At 31.9% G+C, this 26,884-nt stretch overlaps 1 protein-coding gene across 1 annotated transcript in view; it reads left to right on the top strand.

Annotated features, from left to right (window-relative positions):
- LOC143067465 (cytosolic phospholipase A2-like) overlaps positions 1–26,112 on the top strand; it is a 35,100-nt gene extending 8,988 nt beyond the window's left edge. The window contains exons 4-17 of the mRNA XM_076240757.1: positions 2,092–2,137; positions 3,006–3,103; positions 3,572–3,600; positions 4,984–5,122; positions 6,226–6,362; positions 6,996–7,212; positions 8,350–8,464; positions 9,039–9,176; positions 17,118–17,168; positions 18,439–18,985; positions 20,686–20,789; positions 21,737–21,906; positions 22,184–22,370; positions 23,272–26,112. Coding sequence (XP_076096872.1) covers positions 2,092–2,137; positions 3,006–3,103; positions 3,572–3,600; positions 4,984–5,122; positions 6,226–6,362; positions 6,996–7,212; positions 8,350–8,464; positions 9,039–9,176; positions 17,118–17,168; positions 18,439–18,985; positions 20,686–20,789; positions 21,737–21,906; positions 22,184–22,370; positions 23,272–23,513 — 2,220 coding nt within the window. The 3' untranslated portion in view covers positions 23,514–26,112. The remainder of the gene's footprint in view (positions 1–2,091; positions 2,138–3,005; positions 3,104–3,571; positions 3,601–4,983; positions 5,123–6,225; positions 6,363–6,995; positions 7,213–8,349; positions 8,465–9,038; positions 9,177–17,117; positions 17,169–18,438; positions 18,986–20,685; positions 20,790–21,736; positions 21,907–22,183; positions 22,371–23,271) is intronic.
- Positions 26,113–26,884: the final 772 nt, after the last annotated feature.

Below are 26,884 nucleotides of genomic sequence, written 5' to 3'. Positions count from 1 at the left end.
CAAAGACAAATGAAAGAACTATGAAAACGTTGTTAAGATAATAAACAACATCAGTACGCAGAATTTATACATCAAGACCATCGTGTATTATTTGTGAAGTTGATACGGAATATTTATCAACAAGGTCTTGGTACCTTCCGATGAACATTTTTAGAAAAAGGACGAGACGTTCTTTGACATACCCCTGGTTCATTAACTTTCTACTCAGACAATGATGACGTTTTACAAAGTCTGAGTAGGAGCTGCAAGCTCTTGAATATCGAATAAGTTGGGAAATATATATCCCATATGCAGGTGAAGTTGGTATATTGCTACTAAGTTGGGGAAAATTTATAATTTCAAAATTAAAATCGTCTCGTTTGTCATAGATTCTGGTACTGAGATGACTGTGCAAGTCACATTCGAGATATAAGTCTAAAAATGAGAAGGAGGAAGCCGTGTCTGTTGTTTCTTTAATCTCTAGTTCTGGCGCATCTATTCTTATGATTATTCAGATTGAGTTATTTTTGGAGAAAAACGAAACAAAATGCGTCCGGATATTGTTTCCGTCATCAGACCGACTTTTAGTCATATATAAGACTTCCAGTTATAAACTTGCACATGATTTTCATAAGAACTCTGAGAGAGGACAATTATTTTCGCGTTTATCTACATATCATGTGATTATATTACTTTTTTATAGAGACTCTCTATATAATTATAGCAGCGATCACGGTGGAGAAGACACTTCTATACTATTAAACGAGAAGACCTCATGTTGTGTGCCGCTTCTCTTCCTCCTACAATAAATTATTCATAATGCCTCTGTGTCCTATAGATACCATGGATAGTCGCATTTGTCATCAATTCTTATGATTATTCAGATTGAGCTATTTTGGGGGGAAAACGGAAAAAAAGCGTCTGGATATTGTCTCTGTCATCAGACCGACTTTTAGTTATAAAAAGACTTCCAACTTGCACATGATTTTCATAAGAACTCGGAGAGCGGACAATCATTTTCGCGTTTATCTACATGTATACTATGAATATACTACTTCAATATATAGAGACGCTCTATAATTATATTTATAGAAGTGATCGTCGTGGAGTGGAAACTTGGAATTGATAGTTAGTAGCAAATACACTTTATTTAAAATATACGTATGTTCATAGTATACAGAGGGCTTCAGATCACAATTAATTCCATTTTTTCGTGTTTGAATAAAGTTCTCTATTATTTTATGGGGTCATGCTTCCTAAGTGCTCTGTCTACTGTTTTCTTTGAAATGTTTACGATTTATCAGTTGCATATATATTAAAATAAGTAAAACATGTGGAAATTATTTTTTTGTTGAAATTGAAAGAAGTGATTTGACCAAAATGAAAGTAGGGTAGAAATTAGCCTTAGTCATTCATACTAGATTCAAATCCTACATTGGCATGTTAATAGGGCTCTCAACAGAAAAAGCACTGATTGATTGTCATAGAAACATATTTTATTAAAATGATAATGGTCTATAATTGTGGTCTGAGGCCATAAACGCGAAAATAATGGAATTGAACAGAAATGAAACAAATAACGGACTTCAGAAAAAAGAAAGAGGGCTTTTAATACCTTTTCTGAAATTCTCTAAACATAAAATCCTTTGCAAAATTCATCCTACAACAGTTTAAAAGTTGTAAATGCCGGGTGTGTTCTAGTAAATTATTTATTTATAGACGGTTTATAATTAGGATATACGTTTTAGTATGTTTTAAAACAAATAGGAAAATGATTTTAAAGTGCGGTGAATATACAAAAAACTTATTAGAGAGTTTGAATTTGTAGTTGTTTTGCATCTTATTCTAGTCATCTTTTGGAATTTGAACACAATAGTATTAAGCATATGGTATACTGGTTTTTCAAAGAATAGTCGAAACAAGAGATTCATAGATTGTGTTCATTATGACTTTGATTTGTTGAATTCTTTTCATTAATTTGAAGTTCTTTCTTAAACATTCTGCTGCACACAATGCGAGCTTTGGGCTTTACATCATCAAAGATAAAGGAGATTTAAAAACTGTTTCCCAATATATTACTTGTTTTGTAAATGTCTTTTTTTGTCTTTTCAGGCAAAATGCAAGTCAATGATAAAGTTGACAGCCATTGCTTATGGAGGTAAGTTTAGTTGAACATTGTAAGGCTTGTTTGGACAAATACATAAATAACTGATGTACAGTTGTCATTCGTTGATAAGTTCACCTCAGGTGTTTCTCGTTTCTAGTTTTAATATAGATTAAAATGTTGGCTTTCTTATTTGAATGGTTTAACACTTGTGTTTTTGGGGGACCCTTTTTCGATTTGGGCCAAGACTCCGTGTACTTTTTAAAGTCGTACTTTGACCTATAATGGTATACTTTTACAAATTTGACCTGAATTGAGAGTTGTCTCATTCGCACTCATACCACATCTACTTATATCTATGTATGTTTCCATCGTCAACTATGAGGAATCAAAATATCTGTATATTTCCAGGTTAAGAATATTTGCCTGATTATCAGCCAGTATTTAGAGGAGAAAGATTTAGCCTAAAGAGCATTGTTATGTGAACGTAAAATTCATTTTAACACAAGTCGTAGAATCGCATCGCTTAGATATATAGATATTTTTAATAAAAATCTTAAATATCCAGTCAAAAGTATATTTGATAATTTAAAAATGAAAAGAAAATACTTTTAATTCAGAAAGTGTCTCACGAACCAGCGAAACTGCCAATGCACTTATTTTTGGGTGGATTTATGATACCCTACACATAGAGCTGGACTAGATTGCAGTCACAATATTCGTTCTTTCGTCTGTCAGTTCACTCAGCAGCGCAGCAGTGATTCGTTGTACGCATGATCAATTGTCAAGTAGTAGAGAAATTGAGATAGTAATAAAATAAAATGAAAATAGAATAATGCAATAGTTTAATACTTCTATTCATATATCCGATATATAAATAGATGATAAAAGTGAAAATATGTATATAAACTTGTATCTTCAGATACTCTGGTCAAAGAAAATAAGCAAGAGGTGAAAAGGGTTCCTAGTATATCCGAATTGATAGACTTTAGCAAGAAAATGAAAAGATCAAGTAAAACGGTAAGATATATATGTTTCCCTCGGTTTTAGTTTGTAACCCGGATTTGTTTGCTATTAATCGATTTATGACTTTTGAACAGCGGTACACTACTGTTGCCTTAGAGTATGCTTATAATCGAATACATGAGCAACATCAATATGTATTTTCTGAATCAGTAACATGGCTTCTGTTGCAAAATGTGTCGATAACTAGTACGTAAAATGTTTGAAAATAGCATGCAAAAGAAGTTAATAAAGTATGCAAAGGCAACTATATCCTTAAAATATGTGTAAACCGGTTTATTTAAATAAATCATCTTTTTTATTATAGGAAACATATAAAGCTTAGCAAAACGAAAAGCAGAACACATAAAGCATCTAAATTTGAATGTCCTTCTGGTATCTTTTACCTCTCTGTTTCAAAACATGATATATTCTGTATTTTTATATTTGTATTCTTGAACATCGAAAATTTACATTTTTCTTCAGATTAACTCTCAATCATCTGAGCCACAACTGTAAGTATGTGATTTACTGTCAATGTACAATGTTTAGTTATAACTGCTTTTTATTCTGATTGTATTAAATGCAAATAAGATAATTTGACCTGACGCTCAGGAAATGTAAAAAATAAATTTAGCATGTGATTCCATATACAAAGAGAAGTTCAGATTAAAAAGTGAATCACAAAAATACTGAACTCCGAGGAAAGTTCAAAATGGAAAGTCCCTCATCAAATGTCAAAATCCAAAGGCTAAACACACCAAACGAATGGATAACAACTATCATATTCCTGACTTGGTACAGGCATTTTTCCTATGTAGAAAATATTGAACTGAACCTGGTTTTATTGCTGGCTAAACATCTCAGGTGTACGACAGTCGATTTAACGATTCAATATTCTAATAACAATCAAACCAAGAATATTCAAAGAACAATAAGTTATATGAACTACATTAAAGTCAGATGCTTGAAAAAAATCCCGTCTCAAAAAATAAAAAAAATGTAATGATATGTGTGTATATTAAAAGGCCAATAGTTTTGTCTTATTCCCTATCGTTATATTGCTTATTTAATCTTGGTTTACATTAAGATTATGTATATCTAGCTAGCCTCGTGGTATTAACACTTAAGTTCGAGCACAATTATCGTACTAAGACTCAGAAGTCAACCAATCATTATACTGGATTTTGTTTGTTTGAGCACCAATCTTGTCCCCAGCAGAATTTTATGATCAAGAGCCCAGGAGATGATTTCATATCGATATATCCTAGTGCAAGAGAAACTTACATATTGATACAGCCTGTTTCGTTTCGTAGATTCCTGCTATCGTTTTCATTGGGTTTCATATTGAACATCGATAAACAGCTATTGTCCTTCTTAATTAGCCAGATGTCAAATGTGTAATAATCAACATCCTTCTATCAAAGAACTTATATCCATTCATTTTACCCCCGTCGTATTGACTTTTTACCTTAATTTGATATTTCGTTTTTCCTTTTGCTAACAAATACTTGATGAATTGTTGTGACTAGTATGATTAATACTTTTTTATATAATGATCATTGAAGCAGTCTTTTTGTTTCGAAAATAAGTTTATTTTTGGATATGAAAATAGAGGCATCTAATTGTGTTAACGCTGCTAGTGATTTTTTTTTTTAAATGTCCATATATTTAATATCTTTATTACATGGAGATACACACGACATTTCTACTGTCGTACTGAATTATCTAAACAAAAGTAAATTTGAAAATACATTATAACCTTTGTAACAGTCATCTAAGAAATACTCAATGTGTACAGTTTATCAAATAGCAATAACATACCAGCGGCAGAGGTAATATCAAATTGCTTACTAAATCGGTAATTCACTTCAATCTTACTTCTATTTTTTTCCCAGGAAATTTCCTGATTTAAGAACATTTGATGACAATAAAGGATTTTTGTGTGACCAAGAACAAGAGTTTCAAAAGAAAAGAAAAAAGGAAATACGTAGTTCTCTAAACAAACTACTGAATACAGAGTTAAATATAGATAGTGTAAGCATTTATGTAGCATCAATGCCTGGTAGTATTCAAAACCTTCTGCTTTGAAAAACACATGTCTGACCCTCTACATCAAATGTTTTACCTTCATCATGAACGCCAAGTCCGAATGTTTGAAAGACAATGATGTTTAGGAATAGAAACTGATGAGGAGCTTTTTGACAAAAAAAGGACTTCTAAAATCGCCTTTGCCTTAGGGAGCTGAAACCTTAGTTTTTAATATGAGGCAGGCATTACCTGTAAATGGGGACGAAGTCTGTATGAATTATTTTTTTGTAACTTAAATATTTGTTAGAAAAAAGAAACGGAAATACCATAACGTTTCCGATTTTGGTTCTGTTGTTAGGAATTTTAGTTGTGACGTTATTTAAGTTATGACGTCATATGCAATGTAAACAAAGAAACGCTATCATCAGGTAAAGTTTTTTCATATCAAGGAGTTCCTTCCTATTTTATACTAGACTGATAAATATATGTTTTACTCAAAGTTTCATACAAACGAGACCGGAAAAGGAAGTACATTGTAGATTTCTGCGCAGATGCGGGAATTCAAAACATGACATCCAAAATCCAAAAATTTGAACGATTTTGAGTTCATTAGTACAATGAAAATTTCGGGATTTTTTTTTTTTATTATTATTGATTTTTCTACTGTTATTGGGGATTTCGTCCCCATAATAACTTCAAACCTCATTAGCAGATATTTTTAGAAAGGTATGTTATACACCATGTCAAAACAGAACTACTTATTACGGAGCTGGCGATACCGTCCTCTGGGACTGATAGTACACTAGAAGATATATTGACCAAGTGCCTTAAAAAATTGAAAACAACACGTTATAAAGTCCTTGCGTCCGAAGCACTTACCAGTATTTATCTTTAATAGGAATGCTCAAATCCGATTATTTGACAGCCAATGACGTTTAAGAATAAAAACAGATGAAGAGTTATTTGACCAAAAAGGATCTAAAATTACCTGATCGATCTAAAATCAACTTTGTCTGAGGGAGTTCAAACCTTAGTTTTTTTATGAAGAATAATAAATAAATGGACAATATTTGCATAAGTTAAAATTTCTATTACTAATTATCTTACAGGTTCCACATATAGCATTGATGGGTTCTGGTGGAGGATACAGAGCTATGGTAGCTATGTCCGGAATAATGAATGTCCTTTATGATACAAACATTCTTGACTGCATCTTGTATACTGCAGCGTTGTCAGGTTCGTCATGGTAAGACGTTAATTCAAACATAAACATAGGTATCTTAAAGTATTGATGATTTACTCCTTAAAGAATTTACAAGAAAACCAGAAATGTTATGGTTTAAACATGTTAAAAACTGAGTATGATCAATTGCCCCTTTAATGAATCTTCTGACAAAGGCCTTTGGTTTTATCAAGATGATTGGGAAGATTTTGTTACCAAACTTAATATCAACTTTAGCACATTTTTTCACTTGAATATATTAATGTTTCGTTTGGTAGACCAGTATATTATTTTTAAAGTATTTGATATAGTGGTTTGTGAATTAATAATGCGAATAATACTTTAAACTAGTCAATCTATTTATTTAAAATATTTAAATGTCTTACCCTAATGACATTTTAATGCAGTACACAGTGTCTATCTTACACTATTTAACGTTTTTATCGATAAAGAGTTGTGTTTTAAAAGTCTACCAAACGAGATAGAAAGACAAAAACAAAACAATTAAAGTGAGTTCGACCTATAAATGGTATAACGTGAACACACACTCACACACACACACACATGAATATATATATATATATATAGAAATTCGTGCCATTCCTAAAAATCTTTCATCAGCATAGATGGCTATTTTTTCATATATTCATTTTATAGGTATATTGCAACACTCTACTCTGATCCTGACTGGCCAAAGGTAAATCCAAAGAAAATTCAAGAACAGTTGAAGACTGCTATCAGCGAAAACCCTAAAAACATTTCTGCAATACTTTTACATGGGCTGAAACTCTTTTCAAAGAAATTAAAAGGAAAAGAATGGAACTTAACAACAGATGTATTTGCACCGACTTTGGGAAAAGTGTTAATACCAAAGGTATAAATAATAATAATAATAATAATAATAATAATAATAATAATAATAATAATAATAATCATAAAAATCATAATAATAATAATTACAATAACAATAATAATTAAAAACCAATTGACGTCATATTTGTGCTGTTTCAGAAATTCAAATGTCTGCATGACGTAATATTGTAACACTTCGTATGTGACGTCATGGTTATGACTTTTTGCGTTCAGGCCTGGTTTGTCACTGAGTCGGGTGTGTCTATTTTCTGTCTTGGTCTTCAATGTATTATGTATTATGGTTTTGTTTTCTGTAATTAGTTAAGACGTCAGTTATATCATGTAAATCTTTTATATTCATTTGATAAAATTTACTGTTTGCAATAGCATAAATTGTTCTATATAATAAGGATGTTCTTATCACAAGCAAAAAACCCTAGCCGTATTTGGCACAACCTTTTTCAACTTTTGATCCTCAGAGCTGTACAACTGTGTCCCCCTTTTTTTTGACTTTCGAACTTTTATATCTGGGCGTCACTGGTAAGTCTTGTTTGGACGAGGCGCGTTTTTGACGTAATGGATTTTAAACCTGATGCCTTTTGTTATCTATTATTCATGTGTTTCTTGCCTAATACGTTCTGCTATTTATTTGTATTGTAGTCTTGTATTATTATGATGTCATTTTAATGTTATATTTAACAATGCCATCAAAGTGCGAGGTTTGGCATGCCACAAAACCAGGTTCAACCCACCATTTTTTTCTTTAAAAATGTCCTGTACCAAGTCAGGAAAATGGCCATTGTTATATCATAGTTCGTTTCTGTGTGTGTAACATTTTTACGTTGTGTTTCCGTTGTGTCGTTTGTTTTCTCCTATTTTTGAGTGTGAATTTACAAAGTCGGTAGCTGTGAGTAAAATATGAATTGTAAAGCTAACATTTGGAGTAAATATTCACCAGAGTGAAAATGACGCATTTGTAACTTGGTTGGAAAACAAAACGAGTATTGTTAAGAAAAAGTGGTGATACTTATTTCAAGATGACGAATGACGTTTTAATTGAGTTTTCGATTATTTATATCAAATTATCATCAAGTTTAATGGTTGCCATAATTATTGAACATAATGATGCCTTATCTGTTTTTGGGCTTTGTCTTTACAGAGATTGAAATGCAAATGGAGCGATCAGGCAGAAAAATTGGCGAACGGAACAGTTCCTTTACCATTATTAGCGGCTATTCATGCTAAAGAACAACAGAGTGCACAAATATTTCACGGTGTGTGTGATCAAATGATATTCGATATTTTATATTATACTCCTATACATCCTTGATTTATACATGCAAGCAATTTAAATTGACATGTTTCAATCATATCGAAACATGGCCAACATATGGTATAATGTATTGTTCTAAGTTCATGAATATCTTGCATGTCTTGAAATATCATTGCATTACTATTGTAAGTTAAATAACAATATTTCTATTGTCGTTTTTAAATTGGTGAACGTAGATTTTTTTAATCAATTAGAAAACAGGAAAGTTCTGTTTGTCCTTTTCTTAATATATATAGGAATGATTATAGGTACTACTGATATGTACGCTACTTCGTGTTGGACACAATTACGTGGAATTCTTTAGATAATACCTTCAACCAGTTGTTACTATTGACCATTACATAAGCCATGTTTTTCTTTGTAGTGATAATTACAAGATATGCTTTCCGTTTTAACAGTACAATTACTCGATAAGTTTTTCTAACTGAAAATAATGGTAGTAGTTTAGTTATGCAATTACACCAGGATTGACATGATAAAAAAATAAATAATAGGTTTTACCGTTTCTCAATCAGAATGGGTAGAATTTTCTCCTTACGAAGTGATCATTCCAAAGTATGGAGCAGCAATAAACATGAGAAACTTTGGAAGCGAATTTGATAAAGGAGTTCTAACAAAACAGAAAAAAGAGATTCCCCTTTATGGAATAATGGGTGAGTAAGAAATGACATTTCAAGTTATCATTATTTTGTCAAAATAAATTCGTCACAGAAAGCTGATCGTTCAATTGTTTCGTGTTGTTCCTTAAGAAGTAAGATGCTAAAGAAAGACTTCACCACCGATATCATCTTTTTCATACAAAATACATAGATGTATTTATGAATTAATCTGCGCTGAAGTAAAAAACCTTTACTTTTGGAAAAACGCATCTTACTAAAAAAACATTTATATTTGAATGTCTGTCAGCACATTACTAAATGTAAAACAGAAAATTAGATAAAAAAAACTCTCATGTAGAATACAAAATTAGGCAAGGCACTTATTGCGCGTCTGGCGTAAATATACATTTTGATCCTGGTATCTATGATGAGTTTATTTGTTATATTGTTCACAGTGAATAATAGGTGTTAACAGCAAATCAGGAAAAATATAGAAGTCCATATTGCTTGACCGTTATGCAATATCGGTTTAACAGATTATGTTCCTTATGTTATAACTACAATCCCCTTTCCTTTTCACAAATTGGACCTAACTAATTAGACTATTTACCAGTTTGTAATAACATGAGCCACACGACGGGTGCCAAAAGTGGAGAACGGTCTGTTTACCCTTCCGCAGCACCTGAGATAACCCCAGTGTTTGGTAAGGTATCATGTTGCTCATTCTTTAGTTTTCAATGTTGTGGCTTGTGTACTTTTATTTTTAGTTCGTCTTTTTCTTTTTAAGCTGTGGCGTTGTCAGTTTATTTTCGATATATAAGTTTGAATGTCCCACTGGTATCTTTCTTACCTGTTTTATAACAAAAAAATTACAAAAAAAGAATATGACAGATATGAACAATTAACAACCAGTTAACTATAGACTTCTGACTTTCTGCTTCAACAAAGTTATGAGGAGGACGGATTAAAATTGACACTCCGTAAATTTTATGGACACCATCACGAACTAGTTGATCCATATGATGTATCTTTGACCAAACTAGCTAAGGACATTTTTACCACATGGTAGATTGTGGTTTGTCATTACTAGTACTGAAACTGACATCGAAAAAGACGCTTAGTTAACGAATTTAATGGTCCGGAATAACACACGGCTGCAAATTGTTTTAAATGATAGAATAATATCTATATTTTAATTTCCGTCGGGTCGTAAAAAGTTTCTATGGTCACATTTTTGTATAAAAGTTAACCAAATCTTTCGGATAAGAGGTTTTTCCGGATAATGACCAATAGTTGACATTGTGTGAAAAGACATTGTATGTCAATGTTTAACCTCAGAGCAATTAATATGCATGCAAGTGGTCGGGGGAAAAGTACTATTGAAGTTTCGCAGAGATTTGGTGTGTGACAAGGTAAAGCTAAAACCAACTTCTCTTGATATTCTGCTTTCCGTGGGCGAATCATCAGTGATGTTATGAGACTTGCACCAGAAGGCAAAATTGGTGCGTCTTTAAATTAAATTGATTGATTGATTGTTGGTTGCTTAAAGTCCAGTGGCAAATATGTCATGCATGTTTAGGACGAGAACAAGCTAACAATAAAAACAATAGGTAGGTTTTGTCATAATAGAGGCTATTCGGGATGATGATCGGGAAAATTTAGACTGCCACTGGAAAATGATGGGATATTGGATTGGGACAGACATTTTCCATTGCAACATGCCACCTACAGACCCCTTAAAGAGTTGATGCAAAGGTTTTTAACGTGCAAAGAACGTGACACTCCCTTTACACGAGGCAGCGGATTTAACGTCCCCATTCTGACCGGACGTGACTGCGCACTTGATACATCCCGCGCAGCCAAACGGACGCCCAACTTCGTTTTACTGCCGGTCGGGGGAAGACCAAGTGACCATATTTCGTTTCCCCAGTCACCTTTAGGGAACTTTAAATTAGAAACAACATGATCGACATGTAACCTCACAACCTGACACTTTTATACGATCTCGCGCTCAGTTTCTTCCTTGTAGTTTGGATATGAAAACAGGGTTTTGTATAAAAGAAAAACCTTTAAAAAAAAAACAGAAAACTACGCAAAACTGAGTCCTCTAAACGTGTTAACAGTCTTTTAAGTTGTGCTTATTAATGTGAGTAATCATTTATCCATGCATAACCAAGTACTTATTGAAGTCAACACCTGTGCAATTAAGTAAAACAGTCACTGAAAAAATAGAATTTGAACTTGCTGTTAGTTCATTAATAACGATTGTTAGTGATGTGATTTGTTTTTCCATAAGAAAAAGCCTTTCTCATGTAGCACATCCTCTATATATACCGATCAATTTTACCCAAGATTGTCTCTAATGCTTACCAAACTGCCAAACTCCAGAACTAACTAGATATTGTGACACCTTACAATTCAGACACAGTGGGGCCAAGGGATATGAATCATAGAGTTTAGATCTGAACTCAATTTAGGGGATGCCATATCTGCTGCAGGAAAATTGAAGTCTATATTAAGATTTTCAGAATTACACCAAGGTGTGTCTGAAAATATCAAGGATACATGAAAAGAAGAACAATTACTTCATCCTGCCACCAGTGGTCTTATGAGCTATGTCCTCGTTTTTGGTATTTCTATGGAAATGATGCCCGCATAGCTTGTTAATAGATATAGGAAGATGTGGTATGAGTGCCAATGATACAACACACCATCCAAGTCACAATTTATAAAAGTAAACCATTATAGGTCACGGTCCGGTCTTCAACACAGAGCCTAGGCTCAAAAGTTCTTTGAGAGTAAATCGATGAAAAATAACACAAAGGCGCTTCTAAACCGTATATTGTCCCTAAAGATAGCAAAAATTCGTAAATGTATGGCTATTACAAAATCAATCGTTTCTGTAGCAACATTCGCCCCTTTACATTTGGGACTGGCAGTGCAGATACATCATCCATATGCATATGGGAATATGGGTCACGAACATTGATCGAAACTTTGTACTCACATTTCTTTTGTGTTTCCTATGCAAAGGGAAGACTATATCTGACGAGTTTGACCAAATCATGACGGTATTTACGCTCCAGATAGCATTTGTACAAAAAAACTTGGTTTGCTTTGAACAAACTCTGTCCTGCGCCGAACTTGTTCTTATAAAAAAGGGAAGTGTCTTGTAATGCTAATACGCGTACTGAATCCGCATATGATGACTAAGAGATTGATTCATGTCCCTATTTTATGAATACTTGAGCTATTGTGTGTCGCTTTTAAAAGTTATATAAGGATTATGACTGAATTTGAATTACAACATTAGAAAATTGGCATTGCATTGTATAATTTTCATCCTTCCCTTAAAAAATCAATGAGTTAACTTTTTTACCAGGATTATCCTACTAAAAAAATGTTCATGCACCAAACTGACTTTGTTTTACACTCAATATTTTTTAAACCTCGCATTCGCCTCGGGTGACTATAGTATATTTTGTGTTAGTACTGCTCTGTCCAGACTTTGCAAATACACAATATGTATTTATCTATAACTAGATACTAATTTTCACAAAATACAAAACCTTTAAGATGCAAAATTAAAAACACTGTTTCAGCGCTTGAATTTTTTTTTTTCAAAGATAGAAAAAATATTGAAATAATTTGATAAACAGGTGTTTTATACTTTAGAAAATAATTCTGTAATATACTATAGTGAAATACTATACACAATATGAAAGTTTATGGATGTGAAAAGGTCAAGGCCACTTCTTCTTTTGCTATGTCTTAAATGGAAAAAAATCAGAAGGTTCCAAATCAACGCCATTTTGTAATGGCAGCTCTTCATATAATTAGACAAATTTGTCGTTTTAACATCGTTTATAGCATATGGTCATGATTGAATCGTTTTTGTAGCATCTTATTGAATAAATATCAGAATATTTCTCCTTTTTGTTCTTGTGTTTGAAATATTGATATTTTTAGGTCTGACCTTTGACCTCAATTTCACAAAATTGTGACCACTCTGGATTTTTACGACCCAACTTTTCTCATTGTACACGTTCTCCTCTTTTCATCGATATATAATTTAGGTGTGTGTTCTTCTGGACCATTAAAGTTTTAAAAAATGAACTCTGGTTGCAGTACTATACGTCATCTAATCTTTTAATTACCGAACGTGACTTATTCCCGATTGTGACTGTTTTGCTGAGTGTGAATTCGCATTACTATAAGACGTGTTACGGCACTTATCTATCCCAAATTCATGTATTTAGTTTGATGTTATATTTGTAATTTTCATCGGATTTTGTCAAATTGGTTCACGTGTTTTCTATTAAATTCATGTGTTATGGTAAAGAAAATTAATCACCGCCTTCATTTATTAGTTTTGATTTTGGTCAACGTAATCTGTACGATTTTTATGTTTGAAGTTAGATTCAAAACAAACCGGACATATATATATATAATATAGTTAATTGCTATTGATTAGTGTTGCAATGTGCATTGTGTTTAAATGTAATATCAGTATTTAGTTCTATTATAATCTTAATTCAATCCTATTTCTATCTTATTTTTTCGAAATAATTTTTCAAATATGACGTCATATTTGTGCTGTTTCAGAAATTCAAATGTCTGCATGACGTAATATTGTAACACTTCGTATGTGACGTCATGGTTATGACTTTTTGTGTTCAGGCCTGGTTTGTCACTGAGTCGGGTGTGTCTATTTTCTGTGTTGGTCTTCAATGTATTATGTATTATGGTTTTGTTTTCTGTAATTAGTTAAGACGGCAGTTTTATCATGTAAATCTTTTATATTCATTTGATAACATTTACTGTTTGCAATAGCATAAATTGTTCTATATAATAAGGATGTTCTTATCACAAGCAAAAACCCTAGCCGTATTTGTCACAACCTTTTTCAACTTTTGATCCTCAGAGCTGTACAACTTTGTCCCCCTTTTTTTTTGACTTTCGAACTTTTATATCTGAGCGTCACTGGTAAGTCTTATTTGGACGAGGCGCGTTTTTGACGTAATGAATTTTATCTATTATCTATTATTCATGTGTTTCTTGCCAAATACGTTCTGCTATTTATTTGTATTGTAATCATGTATTATTATGTTGTCATTTTAATGTTTCTTTAAAAATGTCCTGTACCAAGTCAGGAAAATGGCCATTGTTATATCATAGTTCGTTTTTGTGTGTGTAACATTTTTACGATGTGTTTCCGTTGTGTCGTTTGTTTTCTCCTATTTTTGAGTGTGAATTTACATTACTATAAGACGTGTCACGGTACTTTTCTATCCCAAATTCATGTATTTGGTTTTGATGTTATATTGGTTATTCTCATCGGATGTTGTCTAATGCTTAGTCCGTTGCTGTGTGTGTTACATTTTAATGTTGTGTCGTTGTTCTCCTCTAATATTTAATGAGTTTCCCTCAGTTTTAGTTTGTTATCCCGATTTTGTTTTTTGTCCATAGATTTATGAGTTTTGAACAGCGGTATACTACTGTTGCCTTTATTTGGGACATGCACAAAGAAATGTCACATACAGAATGTAAGGGGTTAAACATGTTTTATGGTGCAAACCCTCCTCTTACTTGGGACAGTAATGTAACGGCACAAGAGAAGAATTAACTAGAAAATCATTTTTTAACTCGTCATGTAGATACAAACCGGGAAAACATCTTACAAAACCTTGACGTTGAAAGGTATTTAAACATCATTCAAACAAAAAAGAGAAAAAGAAAATATTTGAGAGTACTCGCAGTAACTGACAGCCAGTTGAAACCAATGACAACCAGACTTTGGGTCAATTACATTGGAATTTAATTAATTAAATTACACATTACAGTGCAAAAATGATCAATTACACTAATTACACATTACACAGTTTTTTAAATGTAATTAATTAAATTACAATTACTTTACTGAAGTAATTAATTAAATTACACATTACATTTTATCATGATATTTTTTAACAATATTTTACATGTACATTGTATATATAAGTGCATGTGTAAAATATTCATATAAACATCTATAGTTTAAGCGTTGCATTTGATAATCATTTAATTTAGTTATTTGAATGTTTTGTCATTTAGTCTGAATCTGTCTGGTCTGAAAACAGCAATTGTAAATAGTCTTTGAACAGGAGCTAATGTGCTAAATCTTGCTTGATCAGAACATGGAAGTTTTATGATTAGAAGATCATCATATTGATAGGAGAGGGAATTTGTTCCTATCAACTTGCCAATACATCAAGGGGTATTTTGACATCTCAGAAATGAAATCATTTGAATTAAAACAAATTTTTTATTTGACTTTAAAAATATTGAAAAAGTGTTCTTGTCACAATATTGAAAATAATTTTTAATACAAACAATGTATATAATGTCTAAATATAAGCAATATTTTGCTAATTAGATAAAATACATGTAATAATTGGCATTGCCCCTGGACATTTTAATCTGATTAACTACTGTTAATTTTTATTTCTATAATCCTTTTGTGTATACTAATTTGACAAAATGATTGTATGCAGACATCAGTGATTTTAAATTCTAAATGAACTGTCTAAGAAAGATGTTTCACAGTGACACATTTTTGTTTGTTTCGTTTAACAAGGTGATTAATTACTTGTCAATATATTTAGTTAAAAATTCTTTCTTAAAAAACGGAACAACACAAATATATGATTCTCACATTTTTTTAATTTTGTGACTATTCAAAACAAAAAATCTGTAATCAGATAAATGATATAAAAACTTCAGAATAAATTACAGACATTATATCATTAAACATAAATCCTTATCTTTAAGGTAGATAGGGTGTCTTCCTCCATCTTGGATTTTGAAATACTAGAAAACAAGGTCTAGATCTTTGATGAAATGTGCAAATTTTTATAGTAGTAGGTAATTCATGTGTAAGAATTTTCATTATAATATAGAAAATGCCATGTTTGATCATATTTATGATTGTATTTTACAAAAAAAAGAATTCTTTTGTTTGATTCATTTTTTTTCAACTTTGTCAAATAAGGGGAGGCAACTCAAATGCAAGGGCAGATAATTCAGATAGTGTTACTTTTACAATAGAATGTGTTAGGAATTTACCCATTTTTTCATGTAGCAAGAAAACGAGTCCGGTGACCCCATTTTTTCTTTTTCTTATCTGAAAGCATAATATTGGAGCTATCTTCTCATATTTTATCTCAAAATTCTATGGTGTGGTTTGCGTTTTATGGCGGAAAATTGGGTTTTCCATGCATAATCTATACAAAATCTTGACAATTTTGCACAACCTGTAGTGTGAAAATAAGTCCGGTGACCCATTCTTTTTATTAATGTTTTTAAACTAGCAGGATATGAACTACATTTTGGAAAATTATTAAAAGATTCTATGGATTATAATTTAGACACCCCATCTACCTTAACACCATAAAAGTACATGTAATTAAAATGTACTTTAAAGGTAATTGAGCATTACACATTTAATTACATGGAACATTGTAATGCATTACACTTAATTACCATTACAATTTTAATTACCCCAACCCTGATGACAACCAGTAAAAATTCCATGTTTGTAAGGCAAAAACATCAATCAGGACACATGCAACATCCAATGGATTTATTGTAAAAGACGTCATTAACAGTCAATGACAAAGATAACCTGGTTTAATGCCAAACCATGGCTATCGACAGATTGAAGTACATTAAACGTGGAAATGGGTAAACCAATAAAGATATTCAGTATGCCTTTAATATACTGCCAATAAAATCAAAAAGCATTCGAATTTTTGTTTATAAGGTATTAATAACCATTTAGAATTTATTAAGTAGATTAGAGTTTACCCAGATCACATCTTAATTTTTCGGGCTAGGTAAACAACATCCCTGTAAAGTTTAACAAGTTTTCTCTGTTGACCTTTGTTAAAATTGTGTCTTTTGTCTTGTATCTATTTTTTTTTTTTTTTTTACTTCTACGTTTCTACATACTTTCAGGTATATGTGGAAGTGCTTATACGCAGAATCTTGAAGAGATGGAACACAAAGGTAGGCAATCGAGTATGTTTATGTCAATAAATGAGTACTAGTATAGTTCGTGCTAGGTTTCTGCGAAGACAAAGCATGCACTATATTACTATTAGTACATTTCAACCGTCCTTTTTGTATATATGTTCCGGACCATATGAGTATTTTGACAATACGCGTATGGTCATTACCATATGGCTTTATACACAAATGGACCGACCATGTGCGTATGGTGTGCGTATGGTCTGACTGTACGCGTATGGTCGGGTAATTAACACTCTGTTACAGTTTACTTTGAATACTTCTAAACTCTTCATATGGTATGACCTTTCCTTAATCATATAGGTTATTTTATTATCATATTATAATAAAGAAATTAACTGAATAAAAATAAGAAGTTTCACATAGTTAATTTTACTACCTAGTCAAAACTATAATTAACACATGTTATACCGATGTCTATTACCGATTTGTTATTAAGAGTGCATAGCAATATGTCGACTTGAAAAGATAGCCTTCAAAAATTTCTCAATAAACTGTTACAAGTCACTGGCAATGAACATATTTTATTTAAGTTGTTTTGTGATTATGGTGTACTGTAGTCATATAACGATATTTGAGCTTCAAAAACACGGTAAACACATCGAAATATCCCGAAACCTTGACATCACTGCACGCAGCTGGAAAGAAGGCTATATTTTCACTAGCAAACAAAAGGTGTACCTGAACAGGATCGTGCACTACCATGACGTGCAAATGCGAAAAAAGCTATATGAGTATACGCATATGGTCATGAACATACGCGTATTGTCCAAATACTCATATGGTTCGGAACATATATAAACTACTTACTACATTTATGACGGGAAATCAACCTTCATCACATGTCATAACTTCACATTGATACAAGGGACAATAAATATATACAAACATTATGACACACCCTCTAGTGTTGGTAAATATTCATGTCAAGTATAAAATAAAAAGTTATAATGGTTATCTGGCTATAGAGTGGACAGACAGACGGAAGGACGGACGGACAGACAGATTGACTGAATGACGGACTGACAGACTGATCACTATAGGGCGGGGTCCTAATAAAGACACTTCATACACAAAGCACAAGGGAAGCGAGTTGATATGAATTTAATGTCGACCTTTATTTTCTTTAGTCGTCATATTCGATTCAACACATCATTTTATACAAATTGAAACACATTTAATTGTTTGACACTCCATACAAAGATCAGTGCTTGCTGATATTGGCTCTTAAATTGATTGTTTGTTACAGGTTCTTGTATCTTTATGAAAAATCAGACAAGATTAAAATCAAAAATGCAGATTGCTGCTACCAAAATCAAAGTGAGAGACCAATTGGATACACAAGGATTTGAAGCTTTCGACGAATTGGACGGTCCCTGCAGAAAGCATAATGATGACGAGATCGATTCAAACCAGCGTGACAACTTCATCGTATCATCAGAACATGATGTTCAAAAAGGTAAAGAAACAGGCGTGTTTCTTCTTTCTGACAGTAATGATTCATCAGATGAAGAAGACGAAGATTATTGGGTATATCAATCAGTTCCATCAGAACTAAGCATGGAGGAAAAGGAAGAACTGGAAGACTTGTTTAACACAGTATGTCAGATTCAAGATGAAGAAGAGGACAATCCTAAACTAAGGGAAGAGATTAGAAACGAGAGTGTTTTCGATGAAGATGATGTCAACGTGGAACATGGGGGACTATCTCAAATGCAGAACGATTCAGGCAATACGGTCGATGAAATTGATGGGTATTTTGTTGACACATATGTAAAGCAACCTCTGAAGGAATTGTAAGTATAAAGTGTTTTTGTCTGCTTGATCAAACTCAATTTGACACTTGCGTTTTCATATTTTGTAGTGATAGATATGTCGCTTTGTTTGCCTACCTTTTAAATGGATACCAAGCAGCAAATAGGGTATAAACAGTATGACCATACTTTGCGTTAGTCCCCTGAGTTTCTTGGTACATTTAATTTATGCAATATTCACCTTCCAAAAGAATCCCCATATTTGTATCATTGCCGGGGCTTGGACAGGAGTCTAAATAAAGGTTGTTTTATTGAAACAACTATTACCTTCTTAAAAGAGGTTCAAAAGATACCAGAGAGACATTCAAACTCATAGATAGAAAGAAATTTACAACGCCATGACTAAAACAGAAAAAGAAAAAACAGAAAAACAATAGGCACAACATAGAAAACTAAAGACTAAGAAAAACGAACCCCACCAAAATATGGGGTTGATCTCAAGTGATCCGGCAGGATATAAACTTTAAACCTTGCCGTAATTTGCCAAAAAAAGTTTCGTATATGATAACAAATAACCTATGCATCTTTAAAAATGAATGTTATACTTATCAAATACTATCAGACATTTTTATTGATAAGGTTAAATTACCACAAAAAGTTATATTGAATTATTTGTATGGTCCCGTCACAAAGTGGGCGGATTATAACACAATTTTGACTTCTGTACCCCTATTTTTGACAGTTTTACCTATCATGTCTATTTATTTTGTTCACACATTATTGTCAATATCATGGAACTTTATGCGATAAAAGTGAGATGTTTTAAAGTCATATGAAACCTCAAATTAAATAAGAAATGAAGCATATGTTTTTAATAACAAAATGGATAGTTTTCATTATTAACCTTATGTACATATACTTTTTTCACAAGAAAATTCTGTAATTTGTCCACATTCAGAAGAAGTTTACTTTTTTTTAATAGCTTGCTTCCAGGAAGCAATTTGCCGGCATATTTTCCTCATGCAATATAAAAAAAGAAGATGTGAGATGATTGCCAATGAGACAACTGTCCACAAGGAACCAAAATGACACAGACATTAACAACTGTAGGTCACCGTACGGCCTTCAACAATGAGCAAAGCCCATACCGCATAGTCAGCTATAAAAGGCCCCGATACGACAATGTAAAAAAATTCAAACGAGAAAAACGAGTTACAGATCGAATTTAATACTTAGCCCCAATTACGCCCTTCGGACTTTGAAAAGTTCATGAAAAATAACAGTTTTACAGATCTTTTTTTTCTAAACGCCTCAAATATATAGCTGAATTTTATTTTTTTACGTCTACTATGATGAGTTACAGACCTGGTTTACATTTGGTTTCATTCTGCTAATTTTTACCCTAAATTACGGGCTGTGTTCCGACAAACCTGGTTTAGTATGATTTGCTATATTAATATCAAATGAAGAAAGTTGTTTTTCTGTTTTTCTTTCCGTATTTACAACTTTATTGAGCTTTCTCCCTACATTAGGAAGTTTATATGTTCATGAAAACTAGGCATAAACTTAAAATAAACAAATGATCACCAAATTAGGTATTAAGTATGAGGATCCTTTATGGAGAGAGTGAACAATATAATTGAAAAATAGTGTATAAAAGAAATAACTTTAGAGTTCGACCTTTAACATCGTACATAAGTTTATTTCCTATCACTTTTGTTTGTTTTGTGTTATTTGTGTAGCTTCCTAAAGAGTAGACGTCATAGGGCGGCGGAAATTAATAACTTTTTGCGAAAAATTTCTTTTGATGAAACCGACAGTTGGTTTCCGTTAAGAGACAGAATACGTAAGTATAATAATCTTACAGTGTTAAGTTAATTTTTCATTGACTAGAGTATAACAAAGATCTCCGTTTTGAATGTGTGCTGCCAGAATGATTAAATTAAAACGTTAATTGTAAATATATATTCATTTGCGTAAATGTTATTCTAGGGTATACAGCATTGAAACAGAAACAGAACACCACAATTAACTGCTTGGTTGGTTATTTGCTTGTTATTTGCTTGAAATAGACATCTGCCGCATATTTTCGTCATTTTTCTTTTAATTTGCCTTTCTTTTGTACATAAAATATTTGTATTTTATTATCAGTCAAAGTTGAAAATTATAATATGTGTTTCGCTACTTACTGCTGTTCAACATTCATCGTAAATCGGAAGGTTCTATGTATAAATCATAATAATTGAAATAATTGATTACATAATCAAGGTACTTTTGCAGAAATATAAGACAAACTGTGATTCGGTCATTCTCAGTAGTCCTATTAACAAAATTAATATAAAGTCTTACATCCAAGCACCGTAACTCAAACATTGCGCATAACTATGTAGCTATTTCAATATTAAGTAAATACTGAATGTTTCAGGAAATCCTGATTTAAAGCAAAATTGTACAACAGATGCGAATTTCGTATACAAAAGACTCATCAGTGACACTCGAATCAAAAAGAGTTATAAAGGTCAAATACAGTGCGACGTTGAAGACCATTGAAGATCCCAAATTCTTAAAGGATTTTCCAAAGACATCTAAGCAACTTTGACAATGGAGTTTCAGAAATAATTCAGGATGACCTGAAATATTTCTAATGGTCTTCAATGATATATGGATTTCCTGAATTTGAATTATAAATGTCTTGAAATATTTTAGAGCTCCTCTAAAATAACAATTTTGAAAAAAAAACTGCGACTCATAAAGCCCTGTTCATATGCAATTTTGAGTTTTATTTTGTTTTAGCTTTATTTGAGAACTACTTGAAAAATGACCTTGAGAAGTTATGTTTGATAGATGCTGGATTAGCGTTTAACTCTCCGTATCCACTTCTCTTCCAACCTGGAAGGGACGTAGACCTCATCCTGTCATTTGATTTTACAGACCGAAAAAAGGATTCCAATGACCCTTTCAAGGTAATAGTGTGAACTTTATAACTTTTTACAAAAAATTTAAAATTATATAGATACCGAAAGCTATATTCTGACTAGAAATTAGGAAATCCCATTCAATCTGCCCTTTTTTGTTAATAAAAATAAGGAATCATGTCGAATCATTGATTAAAATGTCAATATCGGACTCTTTTAAACAATATGAATCAATTTCCATATTTATTTTACAATATTTTACTGTGGTCTCTGCCATATGCATTGAGATAAACTAATACAAAATAAATATGTATATCATTTCTAGACAATACTAAAAGCGGAAGCTTGGGCAAGAAAACATGATATCAAATTTCCACCAATCAACATTGAAAAGTATAAAGGCGAAAAAGTACAAGAACTGTACATTTTTGAAGATGAAAAAGATCCTAAATGTCCCATTATTATGCATTTTGTATTGGTGAACAAAGAATTCCGAATGTTTAAAAGTCCGGGTAAGTAGTTATAAAATAATAATAGTTCTTCTTAATCGTTCCTGTCAATTGACATATTAATAATACAAATACAAATCTACCTGATTTATAAATGCAAATTTACATTTATAATGTATCACTCAAGTTATGGCACGACCAAACATACTCACATAAGACACTGTTTTAAAGTGTAGAGACGACTTCCAAAACACCGGGAACAGTTCATAATTTTTATTTATGGGCCACCTAATGTACGGCTCTTAGGTGCGGGATTTTTCGCTGTATTGAAGACCCATTGGTAGCCTTCGGCTGTTTTCTGCTCTTTGGTCTGGTTGTCGTCTCTTTGACACATTCCCCATTTCTATTTTCAATTTTATTGTATACCTAGTTATATTAAATTTTTGGTAATTAATTTAATTAATCAATCTTAACTAAGATATAAATAAAAAAAATGCAATAAGGATTTTGAATTTACCAGTTTAAACGAAGGTTTTTCTATTGCCTTAAATTATATCATCATAAAACCTCGTTACCAAATCTTTGAAAGGTACACAATCTATTTTTCTAATAAAATAAGATAAGTATCAAAAACCGTCAATTGTGAACTAATCAACTGAGGACAAGATAGTAGTTTGAGTCAATTGGGGAATTGTGTTCTGGTAGTAATAGCTAGAAGTTAAGTACCAACATTACGTCCTTCCCCAACGGTAATACATCAAAATGTGACAATTATATAATTTTAGTTGATTATGGTCGGTTCAGAAATGTAGAGATAAAGTTTGCTTATCAAAAGTGTAATTCACATTTAAAAACAATATCGATTTCTAATGGAGCTGATTTCAAATAAGCATGTTTTGTGCGATTTTGATTATTTGATATCAGTATAATTTTATTATTGATGAACATAAATTAATAATTTCAGGAGTCGAACGAAGTGAAAGTGAAAAAGAATTCGCTAATTTCAAAATTTATGATGATCAGTCCACATTCCACTGCACCAACTTCCAGTACAGCGCGGAAAACTTTGATAGATTGTCACAACTTTCTGAATTTATAGTTCTTAATAATATTGAGGATATAAAGGCATGTATCTCGAAAAGCATCAATAACAAACAAGAAAGGAAACCAACTGGCCGACAAAGGCATAAGACGGCGCCTTTGTAACATTTGTCTACTTGTATGGAATAGGACAACTGTCATAATTATATTCATGCTTTTTTCACATTTATACTGTTTGTTACAAAAAATTTCTTTTATTTGTCTAAGCAATGCTCCTTTTCGTTGCATAATTTCTTATTGCTTATGTCGTTTGTGTGTACAAATTCATTTAACATTTAATGAAGTTTGTACTCATTTAGGACATTTTTACTCATATGACAAATGTTTTTGGACAGGTAAATAACATTCCGTAATGCAAACCGTGTACAACAATGGTGATATGTAATTTAGAGTATCTTATGATGATGATTATTGGCTGTCATTAATGTACTTCAAATTAATGCTTTTGATTGATAAATTGATTGGTTGATTGATTGATATTTGGTTGTTTAACGTTCATAATGCTTTGACATGGTCTGTGTTATGTCTGTGTAAGATTTTACCGAAATATTATCAGGTCACTATACATCCATTTCATATAATTTAAACAAAATAGTTAAGTTTCATTATTGCCGTTAAATCTATATTAATTGTATTTTCATTATTACTATAGAAACTGTCAAAGGAAGCACGTGTCGTATTTCGTAACAGAATTAGGACAAGGTTTGTATTCAAAGACGGACATTTCAACAGATATCAAAATAGCGAAAGCAAGGGTAAATGATATTCGTATGAACTGCAAACCCCCATATCGAAAGAAAACATCTTTGTATTACCCTAATTTCGACCTACAACCCATGAAATAATGAAATCGACTCTATTTCTAAATTTAAGAACGAATTAAAAAACGATAGTCTATTGTGTAAAATTGAAACGTTTTATTTGTACGACCCAAGGAAATTGAATACTGTCTTAACGCAATTGCGATGCTCCGCTTCATTCTTAAACAATTACCTATTTAGAGCTAATTAGAGCTAATATTAGAAATGATCCTTCTTGTCATTCTGGGTTAGATATTGAGGATGTCCATCATTACTTCTTCGATTGTCCTAAATACACATCATGCAGGAAATCCTAATTCAATAATCTTAACTGGCTATCCGAAAACCATGTTTTAGATACAAAACTGTTAATTTGCGGACACTCGGAACATTCGAACGAACAAACAAAATATTCAAATTTTCAAACATGTTCAAAGTTTCATAAAAAAAAGGTCAAACAGATTTTTTATGCCTTGGTAGAGCGTTATTGTTACTGGCACGAAACATCATCGTCATCATCAACAAACATCACAGAATTATATGACTTTTCAAACTTTCTTTTTCTTTTTTTTTTCTTTCTCTCCTCTTTTTACCTATGAAAGCTAGTATTATATTCTATAAACTGTTTGCTTTATTTGCCTGTCCATTATATTACACTATTATTGTAATTCTATATTGTATTATGGAGAAGACTTCATAAGTATGATTTACTTGTGTCTAATCAATTTTGTTTTAATTCAGCAAATAAAATATGTTTAAACTAATCCATCAACCTTTAATATTTCTGTCTTTAAAGACTTTATATGTGGCATATATGCGTTTTTCATTATAAAAAAACTAGTAAAAAAGATTCGAATGATGTTCATGCTATTCCCCTATGGAGATAATCAGATATTTACGCTCACTAACATTTTCAAATGTGATATATTCTTGTTCGTCTACTCAAACGAACAACATAAAATATTTATTAATAAAAAACCAAACACTATTTCGGATATCAGCTCGCCTGGACAGTACAGTTAAGCATGTTAAATCATTTTATTTACAATGCACAAATGTTTGTCTGCACGCCCGTAGCCGCTGCTTCAACATATCATTTTCCCGTGATTATTAAACACACAATCTACAAAAGAAATATCTTTGTTACCAATTCAATTCAATTCAAATATGTATTGCCATAAAACTACATATTTATAGTATGTGACACAACATAACAAAATGAAAATAAAAGTTACCAATCTTTTCAATCATGTATAATATAAAAAAAATATCCACATCAATCATAAGTATGAATACATCAATTTACAACATTGATAAAATAAAAAGTTTTCAGAAATGACCAGACTGGACTGTCCGAAGGCAAGCGTCGACTGACACATAATTACACACAGATTTACCTTTACAATTCTTCCAGCTTATATTAGCTCGTGAAATACTCATTACTCTAGGGTATACATTAAACCGGTATATCTAGTCATGTGACAAATGTCAAAACAAATACACGTGTTCATTATAACTTTAATAAATACATGTATGTTCTTGTTCGTCTATTCAAACGAACATATAATATTCATAAATTAAAAACCAAACACTTTTTGGAATATCAGCTCGCCTGGACAGTCTAGTAAAGCATCGAAAGAAAACAAAGAAAGGGAACAGATACTAGTTATATTACAGCAATTATCATTATCATCATCAACCTAATCTCTGTCGTTCTTTCCTCATTCCCTCTACTTTTTTTCAGTATAGATAAGTTATATTTATGTTGTTTATATTATATGATGCATGCTCACGTTCAATTTGTATTGTTATATATATTGTATTGTGGAGAAGACTTTATAAGTATGTTTTACTTGTGTCTGATCATTTTTCGCTTTGAGCAAATAAAATATGTTTAAACTAAACTACAGCAATTAAATATATCTATAAGATAGTCTTATATACCCAATTTATTAGATACCGACAATTTGTTATCTATACTTTTTTTTATATAACCACCTTTAGCGTTATCGCTTTTCCATCGCCTATGCTTTTTAAACAGACGATCTTCAACTCCTGCTGCTGCTGCAGCGGTTGCTCCACCTAAACGTAAACTGTGAAGACCAAACTGGGGTTTTTTTTCGTAACTGATGGTTTCTAACGATTCAACAATACAAATCTAGCTCTAGTGTATGAAAGTGGTGAATTTTTCCTAAATTTATGAGTATCACTTTCACTACAATAACTAAAGACCTGAATACAAATTCGTCAGAATTTTCTAATATTTTAGCTTACTTCATATAATGTTCTAACATAGCCACTGGACAAGTATTATTTCCATTTTTGAAATAACTATATCACGGCCTTCCCTGTAAACATTTGCTCTGTTCTAAAAACAGCTTGACATGAGTAGGAAAAAAAGGGAACATTAGATCTTTTCAAATTAGCTAATTCAGAAAATCGTAAAAATACTCCATAACTCAATAAGCACATGCATGCAATGCGTACATCTTTAAGATTGTTACAATTTTGACCATATAAATGGGGAAAAAAATGAAATGTTATAGCTGTAATAGGTTCCTTTTTTGTTAATTTTGTGTCCAATTTTTCTGAATGACCCTTCACGAACAGAAGTAACCGAGTCGGAATTGCAAGGGTTCGGCTCGCCTGTGTGCCCAAGAAATCGCATATACAGCC

Source organism: Mytilus galloprovincialis, chromosome 3, assembly GCF_965363235.1.
Source record: "Mytilus galloprovincialis chromosome 3, xbMytGall1.hap1.1, whole genome shotgun sequence".
NCBI lineage: Eukaryota > Metazoa > Mollusca > Bivalvia > Mytilida > Mytilidae > Mytilus > Mytilus galloprovincialis.
The sequence above is the reverse complement of the archived record's forward strand: the minus strand, read 5'-3'. Positions and strand labels throughout refer to the sequence as shown.